General features: G+C 53.8%; 2 protein-coding genes and 1 pseudogene across 9 annotated transcripts in view; 1 reads left to right on the forward strand and 2 right to left on the reverse strand.

Annotated features, from left to right (window-relative positions):
- Positions 1-8,837, reverse strand: NCDN (neurochondrin). 7 transcript variants are annotated; one of them, XM_040231715.1, is made up of 8 exons: positions 8,723-8,805; positions 8,399-8,466; positions 7,396-7,566; positions 5,328-6,296; positions 4,102-4,343; positions 3,323-3,547; positions 2,800-2,942; positions 1-1,520 (listed from the first exon to the last, which is right to left on the reverse strand). In XM_040231715.1, the coding sequence occupies exons 2-8, from the start codon at positions 8,429-8,431 to the stop codon at positions 1,084-1,086; spliced, it is 2,220 nt and encodes a 739-aa protein (XP_040087649.1). In that variant the 5' UTR covers positions 8,432-8,466; positions 8,723-8,805; the 3' UTR covers positions 1-1,083. The 7 variants fall into 7 exon arrangements, with proteins under 7 accessions (XP_040087649.1, XP_040087651.1, XP_040087652.1 ...); XM_040231717.1 differs by having other exon boundaries at positions 7,396-7,536; positions 8,723-8,804; XM_040231718.1 differs by lacking the exon at positions 8,399-8,466 and having other exon boundaries at positions 7,396-7,536; positions 8,723-8,837.
- A 110-nt stretch (positions 8,838-8,947) lies between these two features.
- The window catches only part of KIAA0319L (KIAA0319 like), a 100,879-nt gene continuing 93,273 nt past the window's right edge, over positions 8,948-16,553 (forward strand). The window contains exons 1-2 of one of the 2 annotated variants that reach the window (XM_040231721.1): positions 8,948-9,057; positions 12,311-12,477. In XM_040231721.1, coding sequence (XP_040087655.1) covers positions 12,339-12,477 — 139 coding nt within the window. In that variant the 5' untranslated portion in view covers positions 8,948-9,057; positions 12,311-12,338. Of the gene's footprint in view, positions 9,058-9,174; positions 9,397-12,310; positions 12,478-16,553 lie in introns of those variants that run through there. The other variant, XM_040231720.1, reaches the window with a different exon arrangement.
- LOC120856434 lies at positions 15,302-16,346 on the reverse strand (annotated as a pseudogene).

Here is a 16,553-nt window from a genome sequence, read left to right on the forward strand (position 1 = left end):
TTGTCACCAATGAACATTTATTGTGTCCACATTGCACAGCTTTGAACTGGTGATCACAGAACTCACTGGGGGAGGGAAGAGGGAAGCAAGGGGTCAGGCTGGGGTGGGGGTCCCCTGGGTTCGTAAGAAAGGTAGTCCCTGCTGGAGCCGCCAGTCGCGTCTCTCGGCAGAGAGCAATCATCAGCAGGGGTGGGAGTGGAAGCCAGGCACCACGATGGCGATGGGGTGCAGTCACTAGGGGAACATGCTCATTCTGGGAAAGCATCCTTCCGGCTCCTGGCTCCAGCCAGGCCAGATGGCACCGAGGGGACAGGGATCAGGTGCTCGGGAGTCCAAGCAGGGATAAGGACAGGCAAAATAAATAACTCCCCAGCCCCCACTGTCACTCTGCTGCAACACGACATGAAAGCTTAGAGACCAGGGCCCTTGGGTCCCCTGGGTCCCCTGAAGGAAGCTCATGTGGAAGGTGGTTTCCCGGCCCCCCCACCAGGCCTGTCTGCCCCAGGTTCCCCCGGAAGGTTGGGGCAGTTCAGACCCTGGGTCACTGAAGTTGACAGGAAGAACTGTGATGTCAACGGCCTGAGCCTGCTCTCTGCCCAAGGGGGCCAAGGGCAAGAACCAAATGGCCAATTTGAAGGACGTGGACCTGGGAGGCCAGAGGGGCACCACAGTCTTGGGGAGCCCACGCCCTGGCCGGCAGGGCGCATGGGCTGAGGCAGCCAGCTCCTGCCAGCCCTGTCCCATTTGGGGGTCTCTCTCCTGCGAGGGAGCCAGACATCGGGCAAAATGACACCAAGTGCCCCCCCACTCTGGGGGCTGCTCCAACCTCCCCCGACCTGGCGGGGACAGCCACGCTGATTTCCAAGTCAATCCCTGCCCCGGAGTGGGCCCAGGGGGCGTGACGCAGGTTCCTTACACTTGGAGGGTGGGCGCCATGCCCTCACCCCTCGGAAAAGCCAGAAAGCTGGGGTGTTTGGGGGGGAAGTTTGGGGAGGGGGGTCTAATTGGGGGGCTTCAGGGGAGATGCCTCCTCCCTCCTTCCCTCGCTGCCCACCCCCAGGTCTGTCCCCAGTGGATGCCCCCTCAGGGCTCAGCCAGGCACTGCTCCAGGGCGGCCATGCGGTAGTGGCTGGCAGTCTCCTCGCCGGCCTGCAGCCTCATGGCCTCCCGGCACAGCCGGTTGGCCCGTGCCAGCTCAACCAGGACTCCCTGATAGGCGGCCACCATCTCAGGCTTGACAGAGTTGGGGCTGACGCTGCCCAGCAGCTGCAGCAGCTCCTGGGGCCAGCGGGAGCGCAGGGCGGCAGGGGCCAGCCAGGGAAGCAGAGGCACACAGCCTGTGAAGGCCTGCATGCCCAGGAACCAGAGCTCTTGCAGATCCGCCCAGACGCCCTCGTAGTCGGGGGACAGGGCCAGCACTGCCTGCTCTGAGCCAGGCGTGGCCCGGGCCACGTGGGATTGCGACAGGAAGAGGATGGCGGCCGCGAAGAAACCTCGGGACGCGGGCGTCCCCTGCAGAGCTGGAAGGCAAGCAGGGAGAGGGGCATGAACCAGAGGGGCTGGTGGCCTCACCCAACCCCCTGCCCTTCCCCCCTTCCCGGTGGGCACACTCAGGAACCTCCGAGGCGCAGCTTGGAGTCAGGCTGCCTGGGTTCAAACCCTACCTTCACGGTGGGACCTCAGGTAATTCACTTTCTGGGTCTGGTTTCTTCCCATGAGTAAAACGGGGCCAATCGTGCTAATCTTAGAACTCTTGTCATGAGAATGAAATGTAATAATCTTGGGACTCTACCTCGTGGTCGGACCCTGCTACAGTCTGAGTGGTGATGGGAGCTTCTGCTGGGCCTAGCCTGTCAGCAAATGAGGGGGGTGCAGCAATTTGATTCTTAGGCCAGAAAAAGGTGCCAGAGGGGACCACGGGCTTGGCTCGCTGGCCCACAGGGCTACTATGCCCCTGGTACTGCAGGTGCTCTCCCGAGGCTGTTGGGCTAACCAGCACTGGGTCTCTACTCAGGGGCTGTGGAGACGCAGCCTGGATCTGAGGGAGCTCCAGGCGAGAGGGTCGGGTGGGTTGGGGCAAGGCTCCTGATGCACTGGGAAATGCCCCTCTTCCAGCTGCCAGGCACCCTACTGGGGTCCCACCCCTACAGGGAACAGAGGCTGCTGAGGGTATGGACTCGTTACACTCTGTTCCCAGGCATCTGTGCAGCTCCTCCACCCCGACAGATGGGGAAAAGGGAACAGGCGGGGACAGAGGGACCCAAGCAGACACCCACGGCCAAAGTGGGAGACACAGAGGGCTGGGAGGGGCCTGGGGCGGACGCCTCCCTGACCCGCACACAGCCAGAGTGAGGTGCGGGTGGGGAGGGAGGGACGTGCTGAAAGAGCACTGAAGCCTGTCATGAGGGAGGTGAGGCGCTGAGCAGAGAAAAACCTCAATGGAGAGAAGTCGTGTTACTGACTCAGGGCCTGGGTGGGGGCGGCTCCACCTTGAAAACACAGAATTCAGATTCCTCAGGCTGCTGGGGGTTCCAGGTGCTTATGCCTTTGCCTGAGAGCAGCCCTGTACTTACACCCACCAGGCCTTGCCTTCAAAGTCTTTAGAAGGAAGAAGATGTTATTATCATTCGGGGAAGAAGGGTGGGGCAGGGCGGGGGATGGAGGTGCACTTCAGAGATTGATTGGAAAATTCTGTAAAACCATTTTCAGGAAAATGACGACTTGCGCCCAGAATACAGCCTGGTCTTCTGCGTCCACCCAGGCCTTCCATCTATTCGGACTGGGTCCCTAGGGGCTTACCTGGAGAGGTGCTCAGGAGCCGGGCCATGAGGAGGCCCAGGGTAGCCACGTTGGCAGCCAGAAGCAGCCTCCCCTGCTGCTGAACTAGTGAAGGCAGCGACGCCATCAGGGTGTTCATCAGAGAAGTGAAGCAGGCATCCCGCCTGGGGAGAAAGGGAGGCAAAGATGGAAGGCAGGGGATGAGTGGACCCAGACCAAGCCCTGGGGCAACCTGGGCTCCCAGTTTCACCAGGCCAGGGTTTGGCAAGGAATTAGGCAGCATGGTGAACAGTTAACTGTGGGCCCCTTTCTGCAGCATCTGGGGAGCAGAGACTGGGTTATGGCCGGAGCAGGTAGACATGCACGCCCAGGGGGAGTTCCACACGTGCCAAATCCCAGTGTGGGGTGGCTCTCTCTATTCTGAGGCCCTTTCATTCTAACGTTAACAGGAACCCATGGGTCCAGGGAAGCAGAGGAGGAGACTGAGACTGCAGGCAAGCCTGGGCAGGGTCCCTGCTGCCTCCAACCTCCTCCCCAGCCTCACTTGATCAGCCCTGGTGCAGTGACCACAAGGTTGAGGAAAATGTGGCAGCAGGTCTGCAGGCCGATCTCCACACTGTCAGGCAGCACTGAGGTGTCGTGGCCGGGGGAGGTGAGTTCCCACTGCTGCAGGAAGTACTTGCACAGAAGGGAGGGGGCCCCCTCCTTGATCAGGATCTCCCGGGGCCCATCCTCGACGGTCAGGTGGCACCAGCCGGGCAAGAGGAGCCTGGGGGTGCAGAAGGGACAGAAATGTGGGGGGTGAGATGAAGGCACCAGGGTTCCCTTCGGGGGGGCACCCCATCAAAGACGAACAGAAGTCGGGGAGAAGGAGAACACGTCCTTGTAGGCACTGTAGAAAGAACACAGACTTTGGAGTTGCACAGGCCTGGGCTCAAACCTGGGCTGTGAGTGTGGGCAAGTGACTTTAGCCTCCGGGAATCTGTTTCCTCACCCTGAAGACGCGGATGAGACTCCTGGCCGAGGTGTGCTGGGAGGACCAAGTTTTGGTAAAGGGTGAAATAAAATGTCTGGCAGGCAGCGGATGCTTAATAAGCTGTAATTCTCTCTCTACAGAACAATCTGGGCTTGGCAAGTGAGACTTAGGAAGCCCAGGTGTCCTGTGGGAACAATCCCCCTCTACTCTCCCCAAAAGCAATAATACCAAACCCCATGCCCCAGTCAGGAAGCCCAGTACAGCCGAGTTTGGGGAGAGAGGAGGTGTCCCTGTTACAACCCTTCCTTTAGAACATCTGGCTCAACAGACCGTAAGCACAAACTCACCGGAGCGCATCCCCGGGCCAGGTGGGCCCAGGAGTGGTAGGGGAGATGGCCAGGGTGGCCACCTGCTGGGAAAGGTCACTGGCTTCCTCGGCCTCCTCGTAGAGGGTCTTGGCATAGCGGACGAGGAAGGGCAGCAGCTGGCAGACCTCCTTGCGCAGGGACGAGGTCTCCTCGGCCAGCCAGGCACCCAGGATCCGCACGGAGGCAAACACGAAGGGCTCCTTCTGCTTCTCTGGCCCCACCTGTCACCAAAGGGCCCCCCTGAGGTAGAGCAGAGCCAGAGACCCTCCCCGCCTGGCCAGCATGCTGGCCAGCCCGGGAATAACACAGCTAGAAGGAAATTCTGGCCTGCAAGCCCTGCAAAGCCTGGCCCTATGGGCCCAGAACACAGCACACGGTTGGGACACGTTCACTCAACAGGGGCCTGGCACAGAGCAGGCCCCCCGCGCAGGCCTGCTGAGCCAACTGGACTCCAGAGGACACGACCCTGCACTCGCTGGCACTCAACCTCTAAAGCCTCTCAAGGCGAGGACACCCACCAGTCCACGGCTAGATAAACACTCCCTCCCAGTCAACACCCCACTCTGACCAGGGGTGATGGAACATACCTCGTGAAGTGGGAGGTATGGGGGGGAAGCCAGGCCCCGGCTACTGTGGAAACACCCCCACTGGTGGCAGTGGTGCGAGTGGTGGGAGAGAAGCCCCGCTTTGGGCTAAGTCAGAAAGAATGGGACCATGAGAGAGCTTGGCGTGGTAGCTAGGAGGTCGGGGGGCTGGACTCTCGGGTAGGAGCGGGGAGAGGTGTTGAGGGAGGTGATCAAATGGGAGTCTGGCAGGGAGGTCAAGAACTGGCAGCCGGACTCCCGTTTGTATGTGTACGTGTGTAAGACAACGCTGCAGCCTGAGCAGGACAGGCTGCTTCACTTGAGTGTGTGTGGATCGGGGGGGAGGGTTGTGAGTGGGAGGCTTCTGTGTTGTGTGTGCGTGTGTGTACTGTGATGTGAGTGCACATATGGTGTGTGGTGTGGTGCTTGTGTGGAGGCTCAGGGAGGGAAGGAGGGAAGGAGGGAGAAGGGAGAGGGAGGCTCGCCACACACTACTCCCTGGAGTGCTGTGGGATCAGCCACACACCCAGGGCCGGGGTTCACCTCCCGCTCTCCCTCTTCCTCGCTCTGGCTCCCCGCTGCACAAGGCCCCCCTCCATGGCCCCCCACCCCCGCCCTCACCTGCTGCAGGTAGTGGATGACAGCCCCGATGGCCTCCTTCATGATGCTCACAAGCTGCACTTTCTGAGGCTCCTTAAGCAGCGACTGCTCACAGCGGGTGCATTCCTGGATCCCCAGCTCCATGAGGGCATAGCAGGCGGTCACCACATCCTCTTTCACCTCTGTGCCCGTCTCCTCCAGTGCCAGCCGCACCTCCACGCATGCCAGGTTCACCAGCAGGGCCAGGAACTTGCTCCCGGAGCTGCCCGCTGGGATCCAGTCGGAGCCGCAGGCGTGTGCCAGGCGGGCGGCCAGCTTCAGTGCGGGGTTGCGCTGCCAGGAGCTCAGCTTGCTGCCCAGGATGCGTGCCAGCCCGGCCTGCAGATCTCGGAGGCACTCAGAGGGCACGGTTGTCGGGGGCAGAAAGAGGGGCAGCAGCTGGCAGAGCTCAAACTTGCTGGCATCCTCAGCTTTCTGGAAATCTTCACTGAGGCCCCGCAAAACAGCCAGCAGGTCGGGCTCCGCCTCCTTCCAGCACTGTGTCTCAGCAGCAGCCAGCAGCCCCACCAGGAGTGCCAGGGCCTGGTCAAAGCCGTAGCCATGCCCTAGGTATGCCTGACACAGGGCAGACACGGTGCCTCCGGCAATGAGGTGTCGGGGCCCACGGGGGGTGCCTGCCACGGCTGTCAGGCACTGGTAGGTGTCATCGACCATGGAACGGCGGGCAGCATCGTCAGGGTCCCCCCGGGCTGTGAGGAAGGTGCTAAGGATGGGGATCTTGTTCAGGACCTGGGGATGGGCGGCTAGTTCAGGGTCACTGCAGAAGCAGGCCAGCAGGGCCACGCCCAGGGCCCGGAGAACGTGGTCGGGGCAGCCATCCGGCGCCTCCTTGGTGGTCAGGAGTCGATTGGGGAAGGTGAAACCGACGGCATCAAAGATCCGCCGCCGAGTTTTGGCATCGATGTCACCTGCTTTGACTGCCTTGGTCACCTGAGGGAGGTATGTGCGATCAGCAGGATGGAAGGAAGGGCTGGCAAAGACTCTGCCCTGCACTCTGGGGGTGGACCATCAGCAGAACTAGGTTATGTAACAGGATTCACTCTGGGGTCAGGAAGCCTCCCAGAGATCACCTTATCCAGCTCCTTCCTTCTCCCCTGAGGCACACAAGTGTGGCCTCTGGGATCCCTCCTCTAGGATCCTTGCAGAAGGAAGGTCCAGTCCTCCTCAACTGTGCTTTCTGCCATGTCGTTACCCTGTTAGCTGGAAAGTTCTTGATGTCTGAGCTAGAGGCCCAACATCTGAGTTGCAAGAGGTTGGAACTCAGTGTTTAAAATTCTCCACGGACTTGGGGTCCCTCTCTAATCACTCCCTCGAGAAGTCTCTCATCCATTCCCGCCACCTTCTCAGGGGAAATGGCTCCTGTGTCTCGCCGCTCTGCCTGTCAAAACATTTCCCCTTACATCTCACCTAAACACCTCCTCTGCTGCAGTGTGAGCCCTTGACTCTGGAGCCGTCTCCCTGTTGCCATGGCAAACAAGCAGGCTGTACTCCCTCCTCCCTTCACCCCCCACACACCAGCCCCCCCTTCCCAGCACTGCAGCTCCTGTTCTGCTGTCCCCAGCTTGGGTTCTTCCAAGAGGGCTGAGCCCCAAACCAGCTCCTTCATCCTCAACCTACAAACCCATTCTGGCCATCCCCAGGGACCCTTTCCCAGTCACTTCCAGTCCTGCGACTCTCTCCACCTCCAGAACATGCATCCCCAGCCATCAAGTATTCTGCACTAGTTACTACCTGCTGCTGTTACCCTATGAGTCAGCTCCCATCTGCTCTGGGATGCCCCAAAGGGCAGCCCCAGGCAGCCTCCTCCAAGGCTCCTAAGGGCTGCAAGCTTTATTCACCCTTACTTCCCCCTTTGCTCTCACATGCAGCGGGAGCAAAAATGAGTCCACAGGTACGTGCCTTGGACCTTCTTTGGTGCGGCCAGGTTTACCAGCGGCACCTACATATCCCTGGGGACTTGTTGACCCCATTCCTAGAGGGCCCAACCACCCAGCCCTTCCCACCTCCCAGCTGTCAGTCAGTTCCTTACTAGCAGCAGGGCTGCAAACTGCTCGCTGTCATTCTTGGCCTCTCGGAGGGCTCCCAGGTAGCGCTCCAGGGTGGGGTTTCGGCTCTCTGCCTGGTTCAGAGCTGGCTCGCAATCCGAGGCCATGATGCCCGCCTTGCCCAACTGTGAACACAAGAGGGACTGAGCATCCCTCTGCAGAGGAGGGGTGGGGGTGGGAGTGGAGGAGGGAGGGAGGGATTAGCACAGAGGGAGGGGAAGTTCAGGAGGGATGGACTCCTCAGGACTGACCTCCCGTGGGGAAGCCCCTTTAAGGGGCTGGACCCTCAAGTCCTTAGGGATGAAGAAAGGACCCTGGTCCAAGGTCACCTCCAGAAAGTGGGAGAGAAGGACCATGCATCCTGCTGCTCAGTTGGACAGCTCTCCTCAACAGTCTCCTGGGGGCGGGAAAGGGCTGGCCCCACTGCTCCGCTGCCCCCTGCACCAAAGGCCAGGTTTTGTTTCCCTCCACCAGGCGTACAAGGAAGGAGTGGTGAGGACGGACAGGGAGGAATGGAAACATACATGGTGAAGTTCGATTATCCGGACTCAGGCTGACATGAGGGAAAAGGGCATGCTAGGTCTCCTTTCCCCTCCCTTCTTCAGAAGACACAGGACACACGCTTCAGTAGAAGTGAGGGCGCAAGGCGCTGACCCAGGGAAGGCTCAGAGGCCCCTCTGGGGACGCCACCCCTCCAGCCAGGGCTCTCAGTCGCCCCCGCAGGCTCTGTGCCTCCTCTCCTTTCCCTCCCTCGGGCAGAAGCAGCAGCAGCAGCAGCAGCAGCAGCAGCAGAATTAACCCCTTGCGCTCCCTCTCCTCACCCTCCCCATCCGGCTACCAGCCTCTGGATGCCTCCAGGGGCTGGAGAAGCAAGAAGGGGTCCCGGATAGCTCCCAGGACAACGGATAATCCAAAAGCCGGATAATCGAAGCGGGGCCACTGAGATGGGGAGATGAGAAGGGGAGGAGGGTTTCTGGCGGTCACCACCTGTCCCGCCGCAGCCAGGTCACAACACGACATTGATGAAGTCACGACAGGGCGGCGATGAGATCACACTTCACGATGGCGCGGTGATGTCACGGAGAGATCACGGCAATACCACGACATGGGACAGCCCCCAAAGATGACAGGGCAAATTTTTTTTAAAAAAAGATATAGCTATATGTTGAGAAGGGCTGTGACAAAATGGAGTCTCGACAGGGCACGGTGATGTCGCGATAGGGTCCCCGGGGTGTGTCGGCATCGATCCGCGCCGGCTCGGAGCGGCCCCGGCTGGGATGGAGGGGAGGGCCTGAAGGGGGCTGAGCTCACCAGGCTGCGGCCCCGAGCGGCGAAGTCTTCTCCGAGCGCGGTGCTCCGGAAGCCTGGGGCCGCTGCTCACGCCGCGTTGCCCACTCCAGGCGCCGGGGTGCTGCAGCTCCACCCCCACCCCCGCAGCGCTCTCGACCAATCCGTGACGGCCTCACTCCAGGCTCCAGCCAATAGCACGGCTGGGCGCTAAGCCGTAGGGGGTGCTGCCGCTGCCGCCATCTTGCTTGTGGGTATTGCCCGAGTCTGGGGCCTGGGGCTCGCGCCGGGCGGGCGAAGGTGCACACCGCCTCTGGAGAGCGGGAGGCGACAGCCTGGGGACCCAGGTTCCTTCGCTCGTGCGTAGTTCTACCCTCCAGCACTGCCCCTCCTCCCACGCGGGCTCGCGGCTAGAATTGAGCTTCCGGGGGGGGGGCGGTCAGGAGGGCTTGTTTAGCATGGAGAGTGTGTTTCCGGGTTGAGACTGGGAGGTGGGAGGGGGCGGCATTTCCGGCTATCGTCGCGGTCCAGGGCAGCTGAGGCGAGAGCGAGCTGTCCGGGTGGGAAGCCCGCGTTCGCTTCTTCCTTTTCCTCCTCCTCCGGGTGAGGGGAGCGGAGGTTGGGGCCCCGACCCCATGGACCGGGAGGAGGCGGAGGCCGCCGAGAGCCGGGGTCCCGCTGTGTGGCCCTGAGCCCCGGTAGGTGGCCGGGGGCGGCTGGCTGCCGGGCCGAGGACCACGAGCCCATGGGAGGGGCGAGCGGGACGGGCTATTTCTGGGGGTGCGCTGGCCGGGTGTTGGGACCCGGAGGTGGCGCTCCTGGCCCGGCTAGGACAGCCAGCTGCTTCTGGCTTTGCAGGTGCCGAGCTGGAGTCCCAGGCTAAGCCCATTTTTTGGGGGGCCCGGGCCTGGTCCTGCTATTCCCTCCATCCCCTGACAGACAGACAGACTGACCGGCCCCGAGACGCTACTGGTCTCCTTCCTTCCTCGCCACTAGTTACTGTCTCTGGTGTGTGTTCTCCCCACCAAGACAGCACGTTGATGCTGAATGAGGGGGGCGGGGCTGAGCACTGCTTGTACGTTACGTTGTGAAACCTGCCTTATTCAGGACACGGATAATTTTGCCCCCCAGAGGGGTCCTATGGTGGTTGCCGTGAGCACAAAGGTGAAATGAAGGAAGTCGAGAGAAAAGACCTCGGGCGAGATTCCAGGAAAGCTTTGCCTCCGTTCACCTCACAGTGCTTGTGCCCAACTGACGACAGATGCACTGGCACCCCACTCCAGTACTCTTGCCTGGAAAATCCTATGGACGGAGGAGCCTGGTAGGCTGCAGTCCATGGGGTCGCCGAGGGTCGGACACGACTGAGCGACTTCACTTTCACTTTTCACTTTCATGCATTGGAGAAGGAAATGGCAACCCACTCCAGTGTTCTTGCCTGGGGAATCCCAGGGACGGGGGAGCCTTTTGGGCTGCCGCCTCTGGGGTCGCACAGAGTCGGACACGACTGAAGTGACTTAGCAGCAGCAGCAGTTAGTGAAGAGTATTAACTGACTCTCCTTGTGCTTTCTGATCTGATTAACAGACTGGAAGCTAAGGAACAAGTTGGAAGGACGACCTCCCAGAACAATCTGTTCATTTTTCCAGCTATTTGGGAAACAATGTCTGCAAATATAAGCAAAGCTATTCATGGCAGTCTGTTCTGTAACTTTCCTAAATATCTGAGACTTTTTTTTTTTAAAGAGCTTTATTCTTGATTACTCATACTAGCTGAATAGGCTGTTTCAGACGTGCTCTGTCGTTGTTCAAACATCTTATCGCTGGGTACATAAATGGAGTTCCACGTATGTAGCTGACAGACTGAACTATGATACATCCCCCATCAACCTGAAGTATTAAGTAAACATCACCCCCTGCTCTCTCTGAACAGCTGCTGCAACAGAGAGTGCTTTTATTTCGGGTGTACTTGTAACGCCCTAAATGCCAGAACTCTAGCTTGCTTTTCTAGATTTTCATTTGTCAAGTATTATGGGGGTGTGTGTTCTCTCCCTGGGCTGTTTCCCTTTGATTCTGTAACAAGCCATTTGGATCTTGTTGTTGTGTTGTTGTTCCTGCCTCTGGTCAGCAAGGCTTTGACTGGACCCTAGCAGTGATTTGTGCCCTTAAGCAATTGTAGGTTTCAGAGGAAAGACTGATTGGGAGTTCACAAGAAAATAACCGCCTCTGTCTCCTGCACGGTTTGTGAGACCTTGCCCTTCTCTAATCAGCTTGCCAATCCAGTGGTGTTTATTACTCCCATTTGCAAAACCTATTCATTTCTTTTATGCTTCTATCGCCCACCTGCCACGCTATTGATGACAGGTATTGAGTCACCTTGAATTTAAAATCCTTTTGTGGTAGGCAGTAATGTGTTGGGTAAGACTCATAGACACACACGCACATGCACATTCAGTCTTTCCATCTTGGCAGGCTAGGTTCCTGGATATACTTTCTAACCTAGGCTCCATTTCATAATCCCTTGAGCATGTGTCTGGCCTGCACACCTTTCTGTCCCCTTCCCCCTAACGTACAATGACAAACCACTGGAAATAGGAATGGATGGAAGTGAATGAGAAAGAGGATGTCCTTCGGATGCTTAAGGCTCAGTGAACACTTTTTCTTGGGTGGGCTGTACCTTAGTTTTGCAGTTCTGTGTGCGTGTTTGTCTATTTCCTGATATTGATATCCGACCTAGACAGTGCTGGGCTAGGATTGGGGGTTGTCAGTCTGTGCCATTTTCTAGATGTGGATGACAGGTGCATATTTAGTACAGAAGATTTTTGAATTGCTTCTTCAGAACCCAGTCAACCCTCATAATGCTGCCGACATTTATATAATAATTGATACAATATGGGGAAGTTGTGTAAGAAGAAACTGATGGAAAGTCATTTTTTTTCCTTCTGAAAGGGACCTGTCATTCAACCCATAGATTCTGGATGTCTAGTGCAAAATAGGGGTTGTGTAAATACTTGCTGAGTGGATATATGAATTTAAGTCAGGAATTGCTAATGATTCTAAGGATCTTGGAGGTGACATCAAAGTGTAAAGTGGATAGATTTTAGAGATAAGAGTGCTGGGGACAATAGCAAACTGGAGAATGCACGCCTTAGCTAATGACAGTTGCACGGAAGCTTTCTAAACACATAGCTAGAAACCCTCCAGATCAGTTCACCTGTGATGCTCCGAACTCTCCTCTTCACAGATGAAAAAGCAGTATTTGGATAAAGTCACAAAGCTGTTAGCAGAGCTAGAACTGAAACTCAGATCTTTTTTTTCAGTCGGGTGCACTTTCCACTCTTCCACATAGATGATTAACTGTTAGATTAGAAAATAATGGAATATAAAGTGTTTCAGCTTTACAGTGGATTCATTTCATATCCCTTGCTATGTTTTTATCCTGGTAATTACAGGCTATGTCAAAGCTCAGGTTTGAGATTTATAGACAGGTATGAACAGTGAAAGACAAACTTGAAATTTCTCTTCTCCCTAATCTGTCATACTGTCTAGCACTCTGCATTTCGAGGAATCAATTATTAATTACTTGGCATATAATTTCTTCTTTTTCTATCTTTCTAGTGGACTGGTTCTGCCTGTCTGGAAGGCCATGGAGAAGCTGGGAATCGAGCCAAGCCGTGCTTCCTGGATTTTATCAAGATTCTGTTGGCAGACGTTTGTGAAGCAGTTGAAAAGCTTGTACCTGTTTTATATTTGCTTCTGCTTCAGTGCTCTGTGGTTGTCAACAGGTACCATTTTCTTTAATATTTAAGGTTTTTTAAAAAGGGTACTTTGTGTGAGTCTGTCAGTTCATTTTAAAGACTAGTAAGAGCCAGAAGAGCTAATTGATAGAAATGGTCGCCCTTTTGGTGAACTCTTAGTTTGTTGGGTTTATTTGTTTGTCTGTTTTGTTTTAGACCAAAATTTAAATTGGGTTCTTTCTCTTTTTTTTCATTTTTTGAAAAAAAAAAAAAAAAAAAAAAAAATTTTTTTTTTTGCCTTGTTGCCACGTGGCATTCAGGATTCTTAGTTCCCCGACTGAGGATGGAACCTGCGCCACCTGCCGTGGAAGCGCAGAGTCTTAGCCACTGCACCGCCAGGGAAGTCCCTGGGTTCTTTCTCATAAAAGAGAATCGGCATGGTCATTTTGAGATTTCATGAAGATGTAATGAAAAGATAAAGGTTTCAAAGTTAGACCTGGGTCTGAGAGCTGGATGTTTCTTTCCACTTAATAACTACAAAACCTTGAGCAAGTTACCTATTGTCTGTAAGAAAGGATAAGACCTACCTCACAACTTGATTTAAAAGATAAAGTAATTAAAGCGTGTAGTACAGTGCTATGAACATAAGTGATACTTTGCTTTCTTTCCTTTTCTGACAGAATCTACCCTCTATACTTAGAAGGAGAATGTACCTTTTTCCATAGAAAGGGGTTACACTGATCGATTTTTAAAGTATGGTTTCCTTCTAGAGATTATTTCACCAGTCTTCTACCTCTTGCCAGGAAAAAGTGCCCAAAAGGCTAAATTTCAAAAAGTAGCCCTTTTTTCCCTGTCTTTTTTCCTTTGGTTCTTTATTGACATTGTTCCTTTTAGAGCATGGAAGTGAGAATGACTTCTGCGTATGCTGCTGTTCTGGGCAATGACCAAAACTGTTGTAGAAACCACTGTCTGGGGCAACTAATCAGTCTTTTGATCCTATAATTACCAAGATTTCTATTGTTTTCCGAAAGGAGTTGGTGGCCATGATCTTGAGACTCAAATAATTACTGTGTTTAGCAATTTTAGTGACATCAAATTTGGGGGTTTTGTTTTCTTGAAGTGATGGTTGATTGCATAATTATAGCAGTGGAAATTGCATTTGACAGAAAGCTGACCTAAATATTTTTTACCCAGATGATGCTTTGCTGGGACAGCTAGCTATTTGAGGTCAACATTTTATGTAAGATTATCTGAATTAAATAAGTAACTGATTTACCATCATCAGAGTAGGAAAGTCACATTTTTTGAAATGCACCTACTGTATACCAGATCCCAGGTTATAGACATTATGTATTTAATCTTTACGATAACCCTAAAACAGATTTATTTTTGAAATTAGGAAATTGAGGCCCAGGGAAGCAAAATGACTTGACTAAGGTCACATGGCAAGAGCACAGCAGAGCCAGGAATCTAAATGCAGGTTTTTCTGCTCTAGAGCTTATACTCTTTTTCTTCTGCTTTGCTGCCTTCCAACCACAGGTGATCTTTTAGAGGCCCAAAGGCAGCTTTTTTTGCCCTGAACCAGAATGAACAGCTTGTTATGTGAGGGATTCTGAGTATAGGAGAGGAAGAAGCTTTTCTGAGTGTTTTCTGTATTTTCCAAGCTAGTCAGTTCAACAGAGCGCTGTGGGTTCATTGGGCTAGTCTTTAGTATCCCTGGTGAGTCTGGTGCTTAAAAACAGCACCCTAAGGAACACATTGAGTATAAAGGTAAAGAGGTGGTACTTGGTAGGAGTGGCTCTGATGGGAATTAGATTGTACCAGTTCCATTTTAGAAAAGTTTGGAGCTCTTACCATGGAAGAACCAAGACCCATGTGTGTTCAAACTGAATGAACGTGCAGGCAATACCTGACAGACAGGTTTGTTGTGTGTTTTAATTTATCAGAGCTCTTTTAGATCAATTTTTTTAAAAAGCACAATGTCCTAATAGCAAAAGTGAATAATAGACATAAACAGAGTATCACAAATAAGAAATTAAAATGATTTATAACATTAAAAAATGTTCATTCTCATTACTGACCAAAGAGCTGCAAAGTAAAATGAGAAATCCTTTTTAACCTATCATATTGATGAAGATCAAAGTAGAAATATCTGGTGCTGCCAAGGGGTGATGTGGTTGCTCTCCTGTTGTGCTTTTGAATAGAGAACTTTTTGGCATAAATCAGGATCCTTAAAAAGTTCATGTTCTTTGACTTAGTAATTCCCCTTTTAGGAATTTACCTCAAGGACATATTTAGATGGTTGTGAATGAGAGCATTTATCCATACTCATTTATTCTGTGTTGGAAAACATTACTGCTACCTGGCCCACAATGGGAGTGTGGTGAAATTATGGCCTGTCCACGTGGTGAAATATTATCTCACTTAAAAATTCACATTTTAAAAGAACGAGTACATGGAAAATGCTCCCGATGTTAAGCATGAAAAAACATGATACACAATTGCATATTCATGTTCAAAATTGCTGTCAGTTTTGTGAAAAGAAAAATATTTTTGTATAACAGAAAGTCTGAAATGATATATATATATGTATATTTGAGTAGTGGAGTTATTATCTCTCTCTCTCTCTTTTTTTTTTTTTTTGACAGTGTAAACCCTAGCTTTGTTGGTCCAGTTTTTCACAGTGAAGCCTTAGAGAACCAAAGGGCCAGCTAATGGTGAGGGAGAGTAGAGTCTTGAGCCTTGCAGAGTCAAGGGTTTGCAGGATACCCTCAGCCCAACACATGTTCGCTGCCCTGGCACCTGGGAAAAAAGAGGGAGGTGGCTCTCTGCAGGAGAGGTGGGGGTGTGGGTTCAGGGTCATGTAGTACAGGGCCCAGGGTCTGTTCTTCTCAGTGGGTGATAGAAGGATCACATAAAGTTCTTTATTACAGATCTATGAAAAATGAGAGAATTATATATTTTATTCTCACTTGTTTGGGTTTCTTTTTCCTTCTTTGTCTTTTCACAAAACAGCAGCAGGAAAGGGAAATGCAGGAGGCAAATGAGCCAGGCACCAGTGTTCAGATCAGAAGGGAACAGGGAGACAGGACTAAACGGTTATTGCCGGCTGGCCCCAGGGCTCTGTCCCAGCATCCTTAGCGCAGGGCCAGAAGCCCTGGAGGGAGCAAACAGAGCCAGGGTTGGGGGGCAGGGGGTAGACGGCGCTCTCAGCTGGGCAGTAGCCCTGTCCCTCAGGTGGCCACCCTGGCCTCTGTGTTTGGAGGCTTGGTCTCCAAAGCTTGGGACCAGACAGAGGGAGGAGGTGGAAAGGGCCAGCAAAGAAAGGCTGTGAGTTTTATCAGGGTTCCCCTGGGACCATGGGGCCCAGGTGGGCAGGGGCAGTCAGGATGCTTCCCGCTTGTCAGCTGGTCAGCTTCTTCAGGAAGGTCTCCAGCTCGTTCTCATCATTTGATGTCCATGAACTTGTCCACCACATCCCCATTCTTCCTGGCCAGCACAGTGGGCACAGCTGACACTGCCCACCGTGTTAGCCTACCCTCCAGCGAGGTCTGTGTGGTCATCAGTATCCACCTAGGCCATCACCTCCTTCCCCTGCTGCTTGGTCACCACTTTCTCTAACCTTGGCCCCTGGATCTTGCAGGGACCACACCACGGTGCATGGCAGTCCACAACCACTGTTGTCTCCGTGTTGACAACTTGGTCTTGAAGGTCAGGTCCATCCTGGATGTTAAGAGTTTGTACAGACACTGGTGGTGTCTATCGACCAGGTGTAGCTGGGTGTTACTGTCAGGTTACTAGGACTGTGCTGTTGGGGTCTACAGTGCTCTGGAGGCGAGGGCTGCCCACCCACCCTCAGAGGGCTTCCCGGAGATGACAGAGGTCAGGAGCCTCTGTAGGAGAAGCTGCTGAGCCATCTCCCTGCAGTGAGAGTGAAGGGATGCACAGCATAGCCCTCCCCACTGGTTATTACTCTGTATGTTGATTGTTTTCTGTGTTTTCCAGGGTGCATGTTACCTCTTCTTATAAGGCGGGGGGTAGACCCTATTTGAAAAAGCAACAACGAAACAATAGCAGCAAAGTCCTGTTGTTGGTAGCCTGAATCAGTATTTATCTACTTATGA

The sequence above is a fragment of the Oryx dammah genome, unplaced genomic scaffold (assembly GCF_014754425.2).
Source record: "Oryx dammah isolate SB20612 unplaced genomic scaffold, SCBI_Odam_1.1 HiC_scaffold_28, whole genome shotgun sequence".
In the NCBI taxonomy this organism is placed as follows: domain Eukaryota; kingdom Metazoa; phylum Chordata; class Mammalia; order Artiodactyla; family Bovidae; genus Oryx; species Oryx dammah.

What these genes read in the sequence shown, in the direction of transcription:
- NCDN (XM_040231713.1), bottom strand. Translation starts at nt 7,767, where the DNA reads ATGGTCCTTCTCTCCCACTTTCTGGAGGTGACCTTGGACCAGGGTCCT. An exon ending in TGGCCCGGGGATGCGCTCCG is followed by an intron (nt 3,548 to 4,101) that starts GTGAGTTTGTGC and finishes CTGCACCCCCAG; the next exon opens with GCTCCTCTTGCCCGGCTGGT. An exon ending in GCTCCTGAGCACCTCTCCAG is followed by an intron (nt 1,521 to 2,799) that starts GTAAGCCCCTAG and finishes CTTGCCTTCCAG; the next exon opens with CTCTGCAGGGGACGCCCGCG.